Source organism: Dipodomys ordii, unplaced genomic scaffold (genome assembly GCF_000151885.1).
Source record: "Dipodomys ordii isolate 6190 unplaced genomic scaffold, Dord_2.0 Scaffold138, whole genome shotgun sequence".
NCBI classification, from domain to species: domain Eukaryota; kingdom Metazoa; phylum Chordata; class Mammalia; order Rodentia; family Heteromyidae; genus Dipodomys; species Dipodomys ordii.
In genome coordinates, this window is record NW_012267354.1 from 668,462 (window position 1) to 683,616 (window position 15,155).

Here is a 15,155-nt window from a genome sequence, read left to right on the forward strand (position 1 = left end):
GTGTGAGGTCATGGATTCAAGTTGCAACAACATAGTGGGTGAGAGAGAGATGGGGAGAAAAAGGAGAGAGATTATAGTGTGTGTTTGTGTGCGTGCGCACACGTGCGTGCGTGTGCACAGGCCCTGGCCCAGCTAGAGAGGTTATTTTGGCTCAGTTTTAGAGGTCTCCATCCTTAATTGGGCTTGTAACAAACTAGCACATACTAGTCACAGCACATGGTAGAATAAAACTGCTTACCTTCTGGTCAAAAGCAAGGAACAGTAAGAATAACATATGATCTAAAGACTTCCCACAGGCCCCACCTTTTGAAGGTTCAACCACCTCCTGATAGCACCACCATGGAGATCAAGCCTTTAACATGTGGGTCTTTGGGGGACACGTATCCAATCCATTGTAGATCCTAACTTTGACATTGCTTTCCTTGACTGCAAATCAAACAACTACTGAGTGGGCTTCTCATTAATGTGCTGGGTGCTGTGCTAGGTACTCCTCTGAAATAGAGATTTGTTTAGCAGATTTCTGTTTAGGGACCACAATGTTCCAGAGATTGTTTTGGGTGTGAGGATGTAAGTATGAATGAGACATGGAGCTTCCATTGTAATGTCATAAATAGCAAACCAAGTGGTCTTCTTGAGCTGTAATTATTTAAGTGCTAGGGAGAAAGTCATCAGAGTAGTGTGTAAAACTGTGTAGGGGAGCTGTATAGGTTGGGGTGGTCAAAGAAAGCTGTGAAGAAGTGATATTTGAGATAGAACTTGAAGAGCTGGCAACCAGAAGAATTGTGGGCCACGAGCATTCTAGGCTAGTGCTATTTAAATAGTCATATGTGGGGAGTGGAGGTGTGGCTCAATTGGTAGAGCATCCATTCTTGGTACAAAAAAAAAAAGTCAGATGTGGCTAATGATTAAGCAGGGGAACACCAAGTGGGTCCTGCGGTTGAACTTGGCATATTCCAGAGACAGAAAGGTTTCTAGTGTCAAGTGGCTGTATGCTGAAAGTAAGAAGGAAGAGCAAGTAGGACCAGATCACAAAAGGTTTGGGTGACCATGATGGGGACAGGAGAATTGGAATCTTTTGAATGATAATGCATTGAATTAGCCGCCTAATTTACTTTTAAAAATCTCACTAAAGAGCTGGGTGCTGGTGGCTCACGCCTATCATCCTAGTTACTCAGGAAGCTGAGATCCAGAGGACCAGTGTGCAAAGCTACCCAGGCAAAAAAAGTCTGCGAGACTGTCTAAAAAGAACCAAGAAAAAACTAGTCTCAAATAATAGAGCAACAGCCCATGAGCAAGCATAGTGAGCTCCAGGCCCTGAGCTCAAGCCCTGGTACTGGAAAAGAAAAGAAGGGCCAAGAAGGTGGCTCAGTGGTAGAATTCTTGCCTAGCATGCATGAAGCCCTGGGTTCAAATCCTCAGCACCACATACACAGAAAAAGCTGGAAGTGGCACTGTGGCTCAAGTGTTAGAGAGCTAGCCTTGAGCAAAAGAAGCTCAGGGATGGTGTTCAGGCCCTGAGTTCAAGCCCCAGGACTCAAAAAAAAAAAAAAAAAAAGACACATTCATATTCAGGAAATGGGGACATAGGGAAAAAGACAACAAACAAACACTTAGTTACTATCCAAATGGCAGAAGTAAACATTTAAAAATCAGATTGGAAGAGAAATTCTAAACTTACTTTGGCGGGGTGGGGGGTGGGGGTGGAATTGAAAACTTTGTAAAGATAATATTAGAGGCCAGTCCAGGAGCTTCAGTCTTGTTTATCTGTAATGAAGAGGATTTTTATATATAGAATTTTCCTTATTTAAACACATTTGATGAGAGGCAATTTACTAGTTGCCCAACACAGAATAAAATACCTACATTGAAACACACCTGGTGCTGGTGGCTCATGCCTGTAATACTACCTACTCAGGAGGCTGAGATCTGAGAATCACAGCTAGAACCGAGCCCAGAAATCTTAACTCCAATTAACCAGCAAAAAGCTGGAAGTGGAGCACCAAAAGCTCTAGTGGTAGAGCACTAGCTTTGAGCAAAAAAGCACAGGGGCAGCACCCAGGCCCTAGTTCAAGCCTCAGGACTAGAAGACACACACACACACACACAGTAGTGTAGGGAAGTTTATTGCACACCAGGACCAGGGTCCAGCCACACCACTCGAACTCTGCCTTTAGGAGATGCCTAGACCTTGATAATGGTTCTGAGGCCACTCAAGGCTCAGCCATGGCTCTGTTCCTGAAATGGATTCATGTGCACGTTGAGCTGACCAGGATCAGACTTCACAGATGTTTGTATCCCCTTTTGGCATCTCTGTGCTACTGGGCACTTGCACATCCATTCTGATTCTGAGCACCCCTTGCTCTCCAGGTTGCCAAGACAAAGCAGCAGATCGAGGAGCAGCGGGTGCAGGTGCAGGTGGTGGAGCGAGCCCAGCAGGTGGCGGTACAGGAGCAAGAGATTGCTCGCCGAGAGAAGGAGCTGGAGGCCCGTGTGCGCAAGCCGGCCGAGGCTGAGCGCTACAAGCTGGAGCGCCTAGCAGAAGCTGAGAAGTAAATGCCCCTGGGCCTCTCCTGGCTCTTTTGCCACCTGGGAACCCCCAAATGGGGAACTAAGGATTTCCTTTCCATTTAGATTCCTATGAAACTCAGGGTGCAGGAGCCTCTGTCTCCAGCCTCTTTCCTGGGAGCAGAGACCCCACCCATTCTTCAGCTCCTTCTACTTGCTCTCTGTCCCCAGGTCCCAGTTGATTATGCAGGCCGAGGCAGAAGCTGAGTCTGTGCGGGTGAGTGTGGGGTGGCACCTTGCTGGCTTGTGGAAAATGGCTTCCAGTTTGCTTTTTGGGTTGAGTGTTTTGTTTTCGTGCCTGTGTTGGGATTTGAACTTAGGGACTGGTTTTTAACATCCCTTGGCTTGGGGGGGGGGCAGTCATGGGTGGGGCTTGAACTCTGGGCCTGGGTGCTATCCTTCAGCTCTTCAGCTCAAGGTGATCACTCTACCACTCAAGCCACAGCCACTTCCAGTTTTCTGGTAGTCAACTGGAGATAAGAGTCTCGAGCTGTCTTTGAACTGCAATCCTCAGGGTAGCTAGGATTACAGGAGTGAGCCATAGTCACCCAGCTCCCTTGGCTTTTTTGCTCTAGGCTAACACTCTAGCATTTGAGCCATAGCTCCTTTTCCAGCTTTTTGCTGGTTAATTGGAGATAACTCAAGCTGGCTTCTAGCTGAGATACTCAAATCTCAGCCTCCTGAGTAGCTAGCATTCCATGTGTGAGCTACCAGTACTGGGTTTGGGTTGGTGTTTCTTCTAGTTAATGATTCCTATGTATTTCAGAAGTCTCCTACCCTCTCCTCAGATGCGGGGGGAAGCCGAAGCCTTTGCCATAGGGGCCCGAGCCCGCGCAGAGGCTGAGCAGATGGCCAAGAAGGCAGAAGCATTTCAGATGTATCAAGAAGCTGCACAGCTGGACATGCTGCTGGAGAAATTGCCCCAGGTCTGAGGATGACAATATTCATCAGGAAAGAAGGATCAAGAGTAGGGCCTAAAGGGTGGGATGAAATTAAGTATTGTGGAGAGAACTAACCTAGGGGGACTATAAATTAGGGATGGCAATTATAAACCAGTGATCAACCAGAGTGAGGAAGGCCGGGGCTTAAAATGCAGGGTGAATTGTGTAAGGGTGTGGTCAGAACTGGGCACTCAGCAGGCAATTTTCACCCACTAGGTGGCAGAAGAGATCAGTGGTCCCTTAACCTCAGCCAACAAGATCACATTGGTGTCCAGTGGAAATGGAACCATGGGAGCATCCAAAGTGACTGGGGAAGTCCTGGACATCCTAAGCCGCCTGCCAGAGAGTGTGGAGAGACTCACGGGTGTCAGCATCTCCCAGGTGAGAGTCTCTGGTGGTAAGGGAATGAAGATTTTTTTTTCCTGTGTCATATGACTCAGTAAACCTATCACTTGACTAGCACCCAAGGGACCTGGAAATCACTCAGATTGCCTTCTGTGTGCCAGATACAATGCTGAGCTTTCTTCATAGATGTGGTGTTTGTTTTAGTTTAGTCTGTGTAGTATTTTACAAAGGAAAGACATTATTATCAACATGTTAAGTAACAAAAAGTAACAGCCTACTATACAGCTGGCCATACTGGGCTTTATCCCAAGCCAGCTGTCTGGAGTTGGTGCTTGTAGTCATACCCCCAGGACAGGAAACTAGTTGCACCTATTGATAATTCCAAAGCAAATCACCACTTCCCTCTACCTCCGATTATTCACCTGTAAATTATGGTAAAGGTCAGTGTGAGCTCTGCTAACGTGGTGTGAATCTTGGGCTTGGTATCACCAGGTTGTCAATCTCTACCTATTGCTTCACCTTGAAAGTTAATGAAGCCATGGTTCATACCTGTAATCCTATATTCAGGAGGCTAAGATCTGAGGATTATGGTTCATTTAAAGCCAGCCTGGGCAGCAAAGTCAGAGACACTTTTTAATTAAAATACACTAAAAAGCTGTAAGTGAAGCTGGGGATCAAGTGGTAGGTAGAGCACTAGCCTTGAGTAGAAAAGCTCAGTGACAGGGCTTAGGCCCTGAGTTCAAGCCCCAGTGCCAGCCCAAGACAACACACACACACACACACACACACACCAAATAATACAATAAAACGTTGTCCGTTGTCTTGGTGCAGAGTAAGCTGTATATGTTAAAAGGCAGCCCACAGCCAAAGATTCTCAGCCAAATCAATGCAAAGTTCTGATCCCTCTGCCCTCTTCAGTGATTATTTTTATTTTTTGGTGCAAGTTCTGGGCTTAAAACTCAAGGCCTTGGCAGTGTCCACTCAAGCCACAGCCCCACTTCTTAGTATTCTCAAGACTTCCCTACCCAGGCTGGCTTTGAACAGTGATCTTTAGATCTCAGCCTCCTGAGCAGCTAGGATTATAAATGAGTACCACCAGCACCCAGCTCAGTTTTCTGTTTCAGTTTCTTTAAATGCAGGGATCCTAGTGACTTCTTAAGGGAAAGGGGGTAAGGGAGGGCTCCAAAACAACTTCAACTGAGATTCCCATGACCTCCTACAACCTATTCACTTGAATGCAGGTCTAGGAAGTACCTGTTCCCAAGCACCATTTTCTCTTGTTTTTGCCAGGTGAACCACAAGCCTTTGCGAACAGCCTGAGTCCTCAGCCTTGCCAGTATCCAGTCTTGTGGCCCAAGCTACCTGAATGGTTCCTGCTGCATGCACCCCAACTGGCCTCCATGAGCATGTCCTTGGACACTGGGGTCCCATCTCTCCTTGCCAAATAGCTTGTGCCTTGCCGAGGAGGGGGTTGTCCCCTTCCTAGTCCCACACTGCCAAGATGCCAGTGCCCTAGGGGGTCCCATGCCAGCCTTTGAAGATCCCACCCCAACTTATTTAATTAAAAACTAGATGCTCTGAACTTGGTATCCAGAATTCTTGACCAAGGCATGGACATTGGGAATAAGCACTGACAACCAGCACCAATTCAAAAATGAACGGAATTGAGTTTGATCATCTCTTACATTCAGTACTTGCTAGGGCTGGAGGCAGAGCTCAAAGGGTAGCCTGAGTTCAAGCCCCAGTATGGCATGGATATCTACAACGGGGAATCTATTTGAGAACTGCGTTTATTTCTCTAAAGCTCTAATAATTCTAAGCTGTGCACTAGTGGCTCACACTTGTAATCCTAGCTAACACAGGAGCCAATGAGAATCATAGCTGACTCCTATCTCCAAATAACCATCAGAAAACCACAAATAAGTCTCTGTAGTAATGATCTAAACCTAGAGCAACAGAGCCCAGAGCTCAACAGAGCCCAGAGCTCAACAGAGCCCAGAGCTCAAGTCCCACGATCAATCAAAAACCAGGAGTGCTGTTAGAATGCTGAGAATTTAACTAATTACTATACTGAAATCTTAAATTTTTATCAGTAATGGGGCTTTAAGGGGACCTGAGGGATCCTTGAGCCTCCTTGTGCTTAATGCTAGAGAGCTACCATTTGAGTCACAGTGCCAGTGCTAGCTTTTTCTGAGTTTATTGGAGATTTAGGCTGACTACTGAACTGCCTAGGACAGGCTTAGAACCTCTACCCTTAAGTCTCCTGAGTGGCTAGGATTACAGGCATAAGCCACCAGCCAGCACCTTGCTTCAGATAGTATTTTATGACAGGAGGATCAATAAGCATCAGGTTAAGTAGAAATGAGTGTGATGGAACTCAGGCCCCATGCCTATACCAGCAATCTTCTCTAAATGAGCACACATCTCACCAACTTTTTCAATTCCCATTTATTTTTTTTTTGGCTCTTGGGGCAATGTCATTTTTCAATATGAAAAAAAGCAGCAAGTTCAACACAAAATGGAAAACTGAAGTGTAAGATAGGACAAAACCAAGGGTAGGAGGAAAAAAAGCAATTAAGAGATGTTACAAAAAGATGGTGTCTGGTTGCCTCCAGTGCAGTGACCAAAGATGGCCGTGAGGGATTATTTTCTTTTTAAAAAGGTAAGTGGGATGGGAAGTTTCTAGAGATCAGGACTGGTTCCTCCCTTAGATCAGAGGGAAGGAATGCAATTCCACAAGGCAAAGTTGGAGGGGAATCCCACTCTTAACAGAGTAGGCACATCTGCAAATAGGCAATTCTAAAGCTGACAATGCCCCTCAATGACTTGATTTCCCTCTTAAACTGTCCTAGAATAGATAATCCTACACCACCCTCCTTGTAATGAAGGTAACCTACCCCTTCCGCCTCTACTTACTTGGGGTTAGGATGTTGGCTACGGCCCATGATTTCAGCCCCTGGTCCCTACTAAATAGACCTGGATGAGACAAGCTTCTTGAAACTTTGAGAAACAGAAATAATTGGACAGACGTTGACAAGTGGGTGTTGGAAAGAAATTTAAAAGTAACCCAGAATGGCAGAAATTCAGGTTTTCCAGAGTGGATAGAGAGGAGACATTCAACAAACAAATATTTATTGAGCGCCTACTATGTGCCAGGCACTGTTCTACACCCTACCCCCAGAAAAAAAAAAAGACAGGCAGCAGAAACAAATTCTGAAAGGAAGAAAAGGGGCAGCTCAGGGAATTGAGAAGCCTGAGGTAATGGGGAGGGGGTTCTCTTCCTTAGGCCTCCTCTTCAGCCTCCTCACCGAAATCCTCTTCCTCTTCTGCGGTGGCATCCTGGTACTGCTGATACTCAGAGACGAGGTCATTCATGTTGCTCTCTGCCTCGGTGAACTCCATCTCGTCCATGCCCTCACCTGTGTACCAGTGGAGGAAAGCCTTCCTGCGGAACATGGCAGTAAACTGCTCAGAGATGCGCTTGAAGAGCTCCTGGATGGCTGTGCTGTTGCCGATGAAGGTGACTGCCATCTTGAGGCCACGAGGTGGGATGTCACAGACAGCCGTCTTGACATTGTTGGGGATCCATTCCACGAAGTAGCTGCTATTCTTGTTCTGCACATTGAGCATCTGCTCATCTACCTCCTTCATGGACATGCGGCCACGGAACACAGCAGCCACAGTGAGGTACCGGCCATGGCGGGGGTCACAGGCAGCCATCATGTTCTTGGCATCAAAGACTTGCTGGGTGAGTTCAGGCACAGTAAGGGCCCGATATTGCTGGCTTCCACGGCTGGTGAGAGGGGCAAAGCCAGGCATAAAGAAGTGGAGACGTGGGAAGGGCACCATGTTAACTGCCAGCTTGCGGAGATCAGCATTGAGCTGGCCAGGGAAGCGGAGGCAGGTGGTGACACCGCTCATGGTGGCAGAGACGAGGTGGTTAAGGTCCCCGTAGGTTGGTGTGGTCAGCTTAAGGGTACGGAAGCAGATGTCATAAAGGGCCTCGTTGTCAATGCAGTAGGTCTCATCAGTATTCTCTACCAACTGATGGACAGAGAGGGTGGCATTGTAGGGCTCAACCACAGTGTCAGACACTTTGGGTGAGGGTACTACACTGAAGGTGTTCATGATGCGGTCAGGATACTCTTCACGGATCTTGCTGATGAGCAGGGTGCCCATTCCGGAGCCTGTGCCCCCACCCAGGGAGTGGGTCAGCTGGAATCCTTGCAGGCAGTCACAGCTCTCGGCCTCCTTCCGCACCACATCGAGGACTGAGTCAACCAGCTCAGCCCCCTCTGTGTAATGGCCCTTGGCCCAGTTGTTGCCTGCCCCAGACTGACCTAGAATGAAGTCCAGAAAATAGCTTCATTGGTAAGGTGTGAAATGCAAATGGTGTTTATACCTCTCAGTGTTGCAACTGTTCTCTTCCATGTGTCTCCTATCTGTGATAGTCTCCCCATAATCTACCAAACAAAGACATGCTGACTCTACTCCCCAGTAGTATCTTTTGTCTCCTTGCACCCCAAGTTAAGTTGAGATGATGGAATCTAGTAATACAATTTGTGTAACTCACCAAAAACAAAGTTGTCTGGTCTGAAGATCTGGCCAAAGGGACCTGAGCGAACAGAGTCCATGGTCCCAGGTTCTAGATCCACCAAGATAGCCCGAGGAACATATTTGCCACCTATAAGGAACCAAATAAGAAATTAGTGAAAAAAGGAACCAAATAGATGAATAAGCGCCCCCTAGAGTGTTGGTTGGTTAAATCGGGTTGAGACTGCTGCAGACCCAAACCTGTCATCCCGGGTCTTGACACCAGGTGGCAGCAGACCTAAGCCTTTAAGGCCCACCTCAAAGTAAAATGGTGGGTTATACCAAAGGGTACCTAAGAGCAGCACTGACGGCACAAGTAGGAAAGGAAATGATATTCGGCCCTCTCCCCTGTTGTTGCTCTCCCTCACCTGTGGCTTCATTGTAGTACACAGAGATGCGGTCCAATTGCAGGTCGCTGTCTCCATGGTAAGTACCGGTAGGGTCAATGCCGTGTTCATCGCTGATAACTTCCCAGAACTGCCAGGGAAGAGCAAACAGTTCCAATCTCAAGGTGTCCCCCCCGCCTCCCCCTCATCTTCCATTTCAATTCCAAAACACCTCCAGAGCCTGCGACGGTTTTCCACCCGCCACGCCTTTCCTCTAAGACACAAGCCCAACAAGGAAAGCTTCATCTGCTCTCTTTGAGGTGTGAGGATTTGCTGTGGATCGGATTGGAGCCCGCAAACAGTGTGTGGGCGCGTAAGGTCTGCAAGACTTTAGCCACCGCCTCTCCACCCAGTGCACAAAAGGCGGGGGTCGGGAAAAAAAACGCTGCCGCAGTAGACCACCCCACGCGCGCCACGTGACTGCGGCGCACGCGCACAAAAGCCGACAAAGGGAGGCGCCGCGCGTGGGCGGGGCCAGAGGCACAAATTCGGCGGGCGAGGGGCGGGGCGGGGCTTCCGCTGCGCGCGCCCCCACCGGCGGGCAGGGCCGCATTGTCGCGGCGCGCCAGGGGCGCCGCGGCCCCGCCCCCGGAGGCCCGCGCCCTTGGGCTACAACGTTGCAGCCGCACTTCCTCCCGCCCCTCCCCCGCTACACTGTAACCGCGCGCAAAAAAAAAAAAACCTCCCCAGCCTCGGAAATGTATTCCTTTACCAGCTTCCTCTTCGCTTTATTACTACTTTCGCCCCCACTTCAGCCCCGAAGGCTTTTTTTTTTACAGAAAAGCACGCCTTTCATTTTTTCCTCAATTCCCTTCTACTGGGCTCAATCCGTGCGATTTTAGGGGCAACGAAAAAGAGGTAAATTGTAAATGATCGTTGCACCCACGGAAAGACTATGGGAATACCCCTCGGGGACCTCGGGCGTGCTGGGATCCCGATCCCTTTGTGAATGCACAAGCGCAGTGCAGCCCACCGCGCGACTCGCGTCCGCCACCTTAGCAAGTGAGGTTTTGCCTGGGAGGTCCCGCAGCTGCCCGCCCGCTCTCGCCCCTTCCCCTCAGTTTTTCCCTAGGAAGCCCCTGGCAGGGGGGGGGGAGGGAGGCGGGATCTACATTGGGAAAACCTCGCCCGGCTTTGTCTGGCACCGCTTTCTGACCATTTCCCCATCTCTCCAGTTCCTGAACCGTTAGAAGATCCTTTTTAAGATCTTCTAGAACCCTAAGTCTTTCCGCGTGCCACGCCCGAAAGATCCTTTCAATAGTTTTCCCTCAAACACCCGTTTTCCAGAGTCAAATGCTACCTACAAATGTGCATCCCACCTATCTGTGGAAAAACTTTCTTCGGGGAGGCACAAAGCTGAAGGATGGAGAACGCGAATGGGCCCAGCCATTCTTCACAACCGACCCAGGTCTTCCATTTTAAGAAAGATTACAGTTAAAAGGAAAGGTTTAAAATTCTTACCTTGGCACCGATCTGGTTGCCACACTGACCGGCCTGGATGTGCACGATTTCCCTCATGGTTAAAAATTAATTTTAATTTTCTTTTTGCTCGCCTCAAGTTATGTGCGGGGCAAGAAAATGTTTTTTTTTTCCTCAGCGCAGGTCGTGGGCTGAAAGGATGGAACGTGCCCCGGAGGCCGGAGCAGCGAGATCCGCACGCGACGGCAGGAAGATTCTGAGAGGCAGAAGATACCGGACGGCGAAGGAGGGAAGGCGGGCTGGGTGGGGCGCGCGTGCGCAGGGCTGGAGGCGGGAGAACGGCGCCCGCGCAGCGGTCAGGAGACAAAGCCTCCAGGAGCTTGGCCCTGATTAGACGAGGCCGGTCACGTCCAAGACTCCCATTGGTCCCTGGCCTAGCGGACGAGCGCAGTGTTCTCTGGGAGTTGAAGTCCTCTATTGTCCACGCTGCAAAATGAACTTACAAATGGGTGGGTACTTGGATTTTTGCCTTTTGTAGTTTCCTTTATCTTTTTGAATGAAAAAAAAAATGCCCTTGCACAAGATTCTTTTCCCTTTGTGCCAGACTACTTTTGCACAGAAATTAAGCAGTTTTCAGGGACACAGGAATTGAAGAGTCTGAAGTGCCGTGAATTGAGAGGTGGGACCGGCACGCCCTGAAAGCTCCCCACTGCGGTAGCTCTGGGGAGGGCAGGACTGCTTAGTTCAGCGAAAACTCTGGAGAAGTGTGGCATTCTGCATCCGATCCTTTGTTGACCCGAGGCCTGAACTTCAGGAAACCTCTGCTCCCCAATATACCTCAGGAAGAAGGAAGGGATTGCCCTATTTCCTTCGAATGATAATGTTTTAAAAGAGAAACAAAACTGCAGGAAAGGCTTCTTAGAATAGAGTGGTTGTGTGGTACGTATCCTTTGAAGAGTAAGTTGAATAGTTCTGAGAACAGATCCCGGATTTCGGAAGTCGGAAATAGCTGTGTACATAGGATATCTAGGCCTTAAGGCAGAATTTGAAGATATCTTGGTCATCTTGTCTAAAGGGAAGTATGTCAAAAGGCAAATATGGAGTGAGATGATCGAACTTAAATATCTTTCCGGCCTGTCCTTTTTACATACTTCGATGAAACTAGTGATTTTTTTTTTAGCTTACTGATGTCACTGACCAGGTATAGCCATTGCAGAGTCCCAAGGTTGCAAAAGAAAAGAGAACTGTATGGGCGCAAGTTAAAATCCATGTTTCCTCCCAGGTAGAAGTAACCAAATCAAGAACCAGGAATACATAATAAATGATTAAAAATTAGTCCCCTAGCCTCCAGAATCTTGGTTTGTTAAGCGTATATGAATCAGGTGAGCACTATAATGAAGCCATGATATCAAGGTCATTGTTAATTCGCATTGAGTAATACACAGATCAACACACATTTTTTAAGTCCTCTAAATTAACATCAACTAGAACAGACTGGAGTTGTGGCTCCACGTGTAGAACGTCTGTTTTAAGAAGTACGAGGCCCGTAAGGTTCAATCCCCAGTGCTGCCAGAAAAAAAAAAAAGTTTTAATGTTTTAGGGTGTTGTGGGTTTTTTGTTTTGTTTTTTGGCGGTTCAGTGTATTGAACTCAGTGCCTCCGGCTTATCAGAGGAGTACTCCATCACATGAACCACACCCAACCACACCTTCACCATGAAATGTAATTGAGCTGTTCGCAGAAAGAGCTAAAATTTCTACGTTAGATAACCTGTAGGAACCTAGGCTAATCTTTTAACTTAGAAAATCTACTTCAGACTATTGGCTATGGACATAACAAAGATCAAAGGAGAAAAAATTCCACGTCGAAGTCTACCTATTTTCTATGCCATACTAGTAGACAATACATTATTTTAGCATATTTTTCTCGTCCCTTGAACGGTGATTACAGACTTGTTAGCAAACCAGTTTTGCCTTTGGATTTTTCATTTAGGAAAACGACCTCAAAATGTCCGTCAGAGATAAATTCCCCAGAAGAAATGACGTGACATTTTACTAAGCAGACCAAATCAAAAAGGAAATGAAATTCCACCGCAATGAGGAGTCTTCCCAGGGCCACGCCTATGGGCTGCTATCCAAACTGCAGCCTCCAGCCACGACTGCAACCCGCAGCCAGTTTTCATTTTTCCTGAGTCAGCTTACACCATATCTGGGAGGACCGCGGAAGGCCGCTCTGTAACGCACCGGCCGCGTTGGGTAATCTCTATGGTACGGCCCTTCTATCCACTGCCAGCAGCTGGCGCCAGACTCGCTGGTCGCGCCTTGGAAATCTGCGCGGGAAGTGGGTGGCTTTCGGCAGCCGGGGGTTGGCCTTCGGCGCGGACCAATGGCTGTGTGCTATTCTCTCCCTCCCGACGGCTGCATCGAATTTATCATTTACCGATCTCTCAGTCTCCCGCCACCAGCCGACTCTTTTAAGCGGCGAGGTGGGGGTGGGGCTTCAAATGTGCCCGAAGCTTCTTCGGCCTGCTGCGGACTTTGAAAGATAGGAGACGGGAGCCAATCAGCGAGTTGATCTCCTTCCGGAATACGCATTTGCTCCGCCCACGCCGCGGCCGTTACTGGTGGCGCGCGCGGGCGCGCAGCGACTCAAAATAAGTGAGTTCTGGGGACCTCGCCCACAGCTATCAGGTACCATCTTGGTCCTTCCGGAAGGCTGGAGGGGCGTGCCTTTGGTGCGTCCTGGCCGAGGTAATTTGAAAGTTTGTTTTCTCATTGTAATACTCACCCCTTTGCCCGGCGCCCGGACTCCAGCTTAGGTATGAGGACTCAAGGGAGACTTTGGGCCTCGAGGGGACTTACAGGGGTGTGAAGATCAAAGATGGTGGCCCTTCAAATTGGAGCCAATCGGCGTGGGCGCCCGTTGAGGTTGGCGCGCTTAGGGACAGAAATAACCCCCCGGGGGGCGGGGGCGTTCTTGCTTTCCTTGTCAACAGTTTCCCCGTCAGGGTGGCTGGCATCTTTCGAGGTAAAATTACATCCATGCTACTTTGAATTTCCGTCGTTTGTTCTTTCATTAGTAGCCTCAATGCCATAGCCAACATGAGAGCAGGATTCTTTTCTACTTAATTGAAGGTGTATCTGAAATAGGTCCGATGGTACCAGGTGTGTATAATCACCATAGAATGCATAGGGGGAGACCATAGAATGCATGGGAACGACACACTTCTATTACTACAGACTGGAAGCAGGTATGGACAGACATAAGGTTCTGATCATAGAGCTAGCTAAAGAGTTTAGATTGTTTAGATTGTATGCTGTGGGCAATAGAAAGCAGAAGAGAATATTGGGAGGAAGAGAGATTATCTGGGTGATACTGGCCAAGTTCCTCAGCTCACCTGTGTTCCAGTTTGTGAATCTGGAAAATTGGAGAATAATTTCTACTTTACATGGTTCAGGAGTACATTAGGTTAGTATAAAATAATATTTGTTGCATAGAAGCCACTGTCAGCTGTTCTGGTTCTTTGCACTTTAGTCTGATCATGCTTAGGTGGTAAGTGAAGTAAAAAGCTCTGCTTTGCCGGACGCTGGTGGCTCACACCTGTAATCCTAGCTTCAGGAGGCTGAGATCTGAGGATCACGGTTCAAAGCCAGCCCGGGCAGGAGAGACCGTGAGACTCCTATCTCCAATAAACCACCAGAAAACCGGAAGTGGCGCTGTAGCTCAAGTGGTAGAGCGCTCGCCTTGAGCTGAAGAGCTGAGGGACAGCGCCCAGGCCCAGAATTCAAGCCCCAATCTGACAAAAAAAAGAATTGAGCTTCAGTACTTGAGCTATAGCTCCTTTATTGGATTTTTGGTGGTTCATTTGAGATGAGTATTGCAGACTTTCCTGTCCAGGCTGGCTTTGAACTATGATCCTCAGATCTCAGCCTTCCTACTAGCTAGGATTACAGGCTTGAGCCACCAGTGCCTGGCTCCAAAAAGTATCTTTAAATGTTTCAGAAGGATGACAAAATGATTGGTAGGAAGGGAAGCATCCACAACTATCAAGGTTTACTTCCAGTTATCATTCTCCACATGCTGCATATGCAAACCAGTGATGGGATAATGAGAATGTCTTTCCTTAACAGAGCATGGAAGACACCCAGACTATTAACTGGGATGCTGAAGAAGAGGAGGAGACAGAGCAATCCAGAGGATCCTTGGGGCATAGCTCGGAACCTGTGGGGCAACTGAGAATTTTCAGTGGCACGCATGGACCAGAAAAAGGTCAGGGCTATTACATGCTAAAGGATAGTTATAGATCTTTTTTCTTTGTTTTTTTCTTTTGGAGGAACTGGGGATTAAATTCAGGGCCTGTGCTTGCTAGGTTGGTTCTTTTATCAATTGAGTAATCACTCTACATCCTACTTAATTCACTATTTTGGAGATTGGAGTTTAGCAAACTTTTTTTTTTTTTTTTTTTTTGCCAGACTGTCTTTGAACCAACAGCCATCAGTGCATAGCTTGGTGGTGGTGGTGATGGTCATGGTCATGGGCTTGAACTCAGGGCCTGGGCTCTTTCCCTGAGAGTCTCACACAAAGCTGGTACTCTACCACTTGAGCCATAGTGCCGCTTCTGGTTTTCTGGTGATTCATTGGAGATAAGATTCTCACAGAATTTCCTGCCTGGGCTGGCTTTAAACTGTAATCCTCATATCTCAACCTCCTGAGTAGTTAAGGTTATAGATGTGAGCCACTAGAGCCTGGCTTCTTTTTTTTCTCTATTATTTTTCTTATTAAAAAATACCAAGAATGGATGGAGCTAGAAGGAATCATGTTGAGCGAGGTAAGCCAAGAACGAAGAGACAAACGGTATACATGGTCTCCCTGATAAGTGGATGCTAAATCCAAAATGTTAGGTGATA

General features: G+C 47.9%; 3 protein-coding genes across 5 annotated transcripts in view; 2 read left to right on the forward strand and 1 right to left on the reverse strand.

Annotated features, from left to right (window-relative positions):
• Window positions 1–901: 901 nt before the first annotated feature.
• On the forward strand, window positions 902–5,433 carry Flot1 (flotillin 1). The gene is made up of 6 exons (XM_013031110.1): window positions 902–1,015; window positions 2,368–2,549; window positions 2,737–2,782; window positions 3,354–3,491; window positions 3,723–3,887; window positions 5,142–5,433. Exons 1-6 carry the CDS (start codon window positions 902–904, stop codon window positions 5,169–5,171), a joined length of 675 nt encoding a protein of 224 aa, XP_012886564.1. The 3' UTR covers window positions 5,172–5,433.
• Window positions 5,434–6,313: 880 nt separating this feature from the next.
• On the reverse strand, window positions 6,314–10,530 carry Tubb (tubulin, beta class I). The gene is made up of 4 exons (XM_013031205.1): window positions 10,292–10,530; window positions 8,813–8,921; window positions 8,425–8,535; window positions 6,314–8,191 (listed from the first exon to the last, which is right to left on the reverse strand). Exons 1-4 carry the CDS (start codon window positions 10,346–10,348, stop codon window positions 7,134–7,136), a joined length of 1,335 nt encoding a protein of 444 aa, XP_012886659.1. The 5' UTR covers window positions 10,349–10,530; the 3' UTR covers window positions 6,314–7,133.
• Window positions 10,531–12,901: 2,371 nt separating this feature from the next.
• Window positions 12,902–15,155, forward strand: part of Mdc1 (mediator of DNA-damage checkpoint 1) — an 18,088-nt gene continuing 15,834 nt past the window's right edge. For 2 of the 3 annotated variants that reach the window (XM_013031181.1, XM_013031183.1), the window contains exons 1-2: window positions 12,902–12,998; window positions 14,379–14,517. In XM_013031181.1, coding sequence (XP_012886635.1) covers window positions 14,382–14,517 — 136 coding nt within the window. In that variant the 5' untranslated portion in view covers window positions 12,902–12,998; window positions 14,379–14,381. Of the gene's footprint in view, window positions 12,999–13,237; window positions 13,276–14,378; window positions 14,518–15,155 lie in introns of those variants that run through there. The other variant, XM_013031182.1, reaches the window with a different exon arrangement.

Excerpts from the sequence above, each read along its gene's own strand:
- Flot1 (XM_013031110.1), top strand. The coding sequence starts at position 902 with ATGATTAAGCAGGGGAACACCAAGTGGGTCCTGCGGTTGAACTTGGCA. Across the intron at positions 1,016-2,367 it reads AAAGTAAGAAGGAAGAGCAA|GTTGCCAAGACAAAGCAGCA; the intron begins GTAGGACCAGAT and ends CTTGCTCTCCAG. Across the intron at positions 3,492-3,722 it reads TGCTGGAGAAATTGCCCCAG|GTGGCAGAAGAGATCAGTGG; the intron begins GTCTGAGGATGA and ends TTCACCCACTAG.
- Tubb (XM_013031205.1), bottom strand. The coding sequence starts at position 10,348 with ATGAGGGAAATCGTGCACATCCAGGCCGGTCAGTGTGGCAACCAGATC. Across the intron at positions 8,922-10,291 it reads GCAACCAGATCGGTGCCAAG|TTCTGGGAAGTTATCAGCGA; the intron begins GTAAGAATTTTA and ends CTTCCCTGGCAG. Across the intron at positions 8,192-8,424 it reads ACCAGACAACTTTGTTTTTG|GTCAGTCTGGGGCAGGCAAC; the intron begins GTGAGTTACACA and ends ACTTCATTCTAG.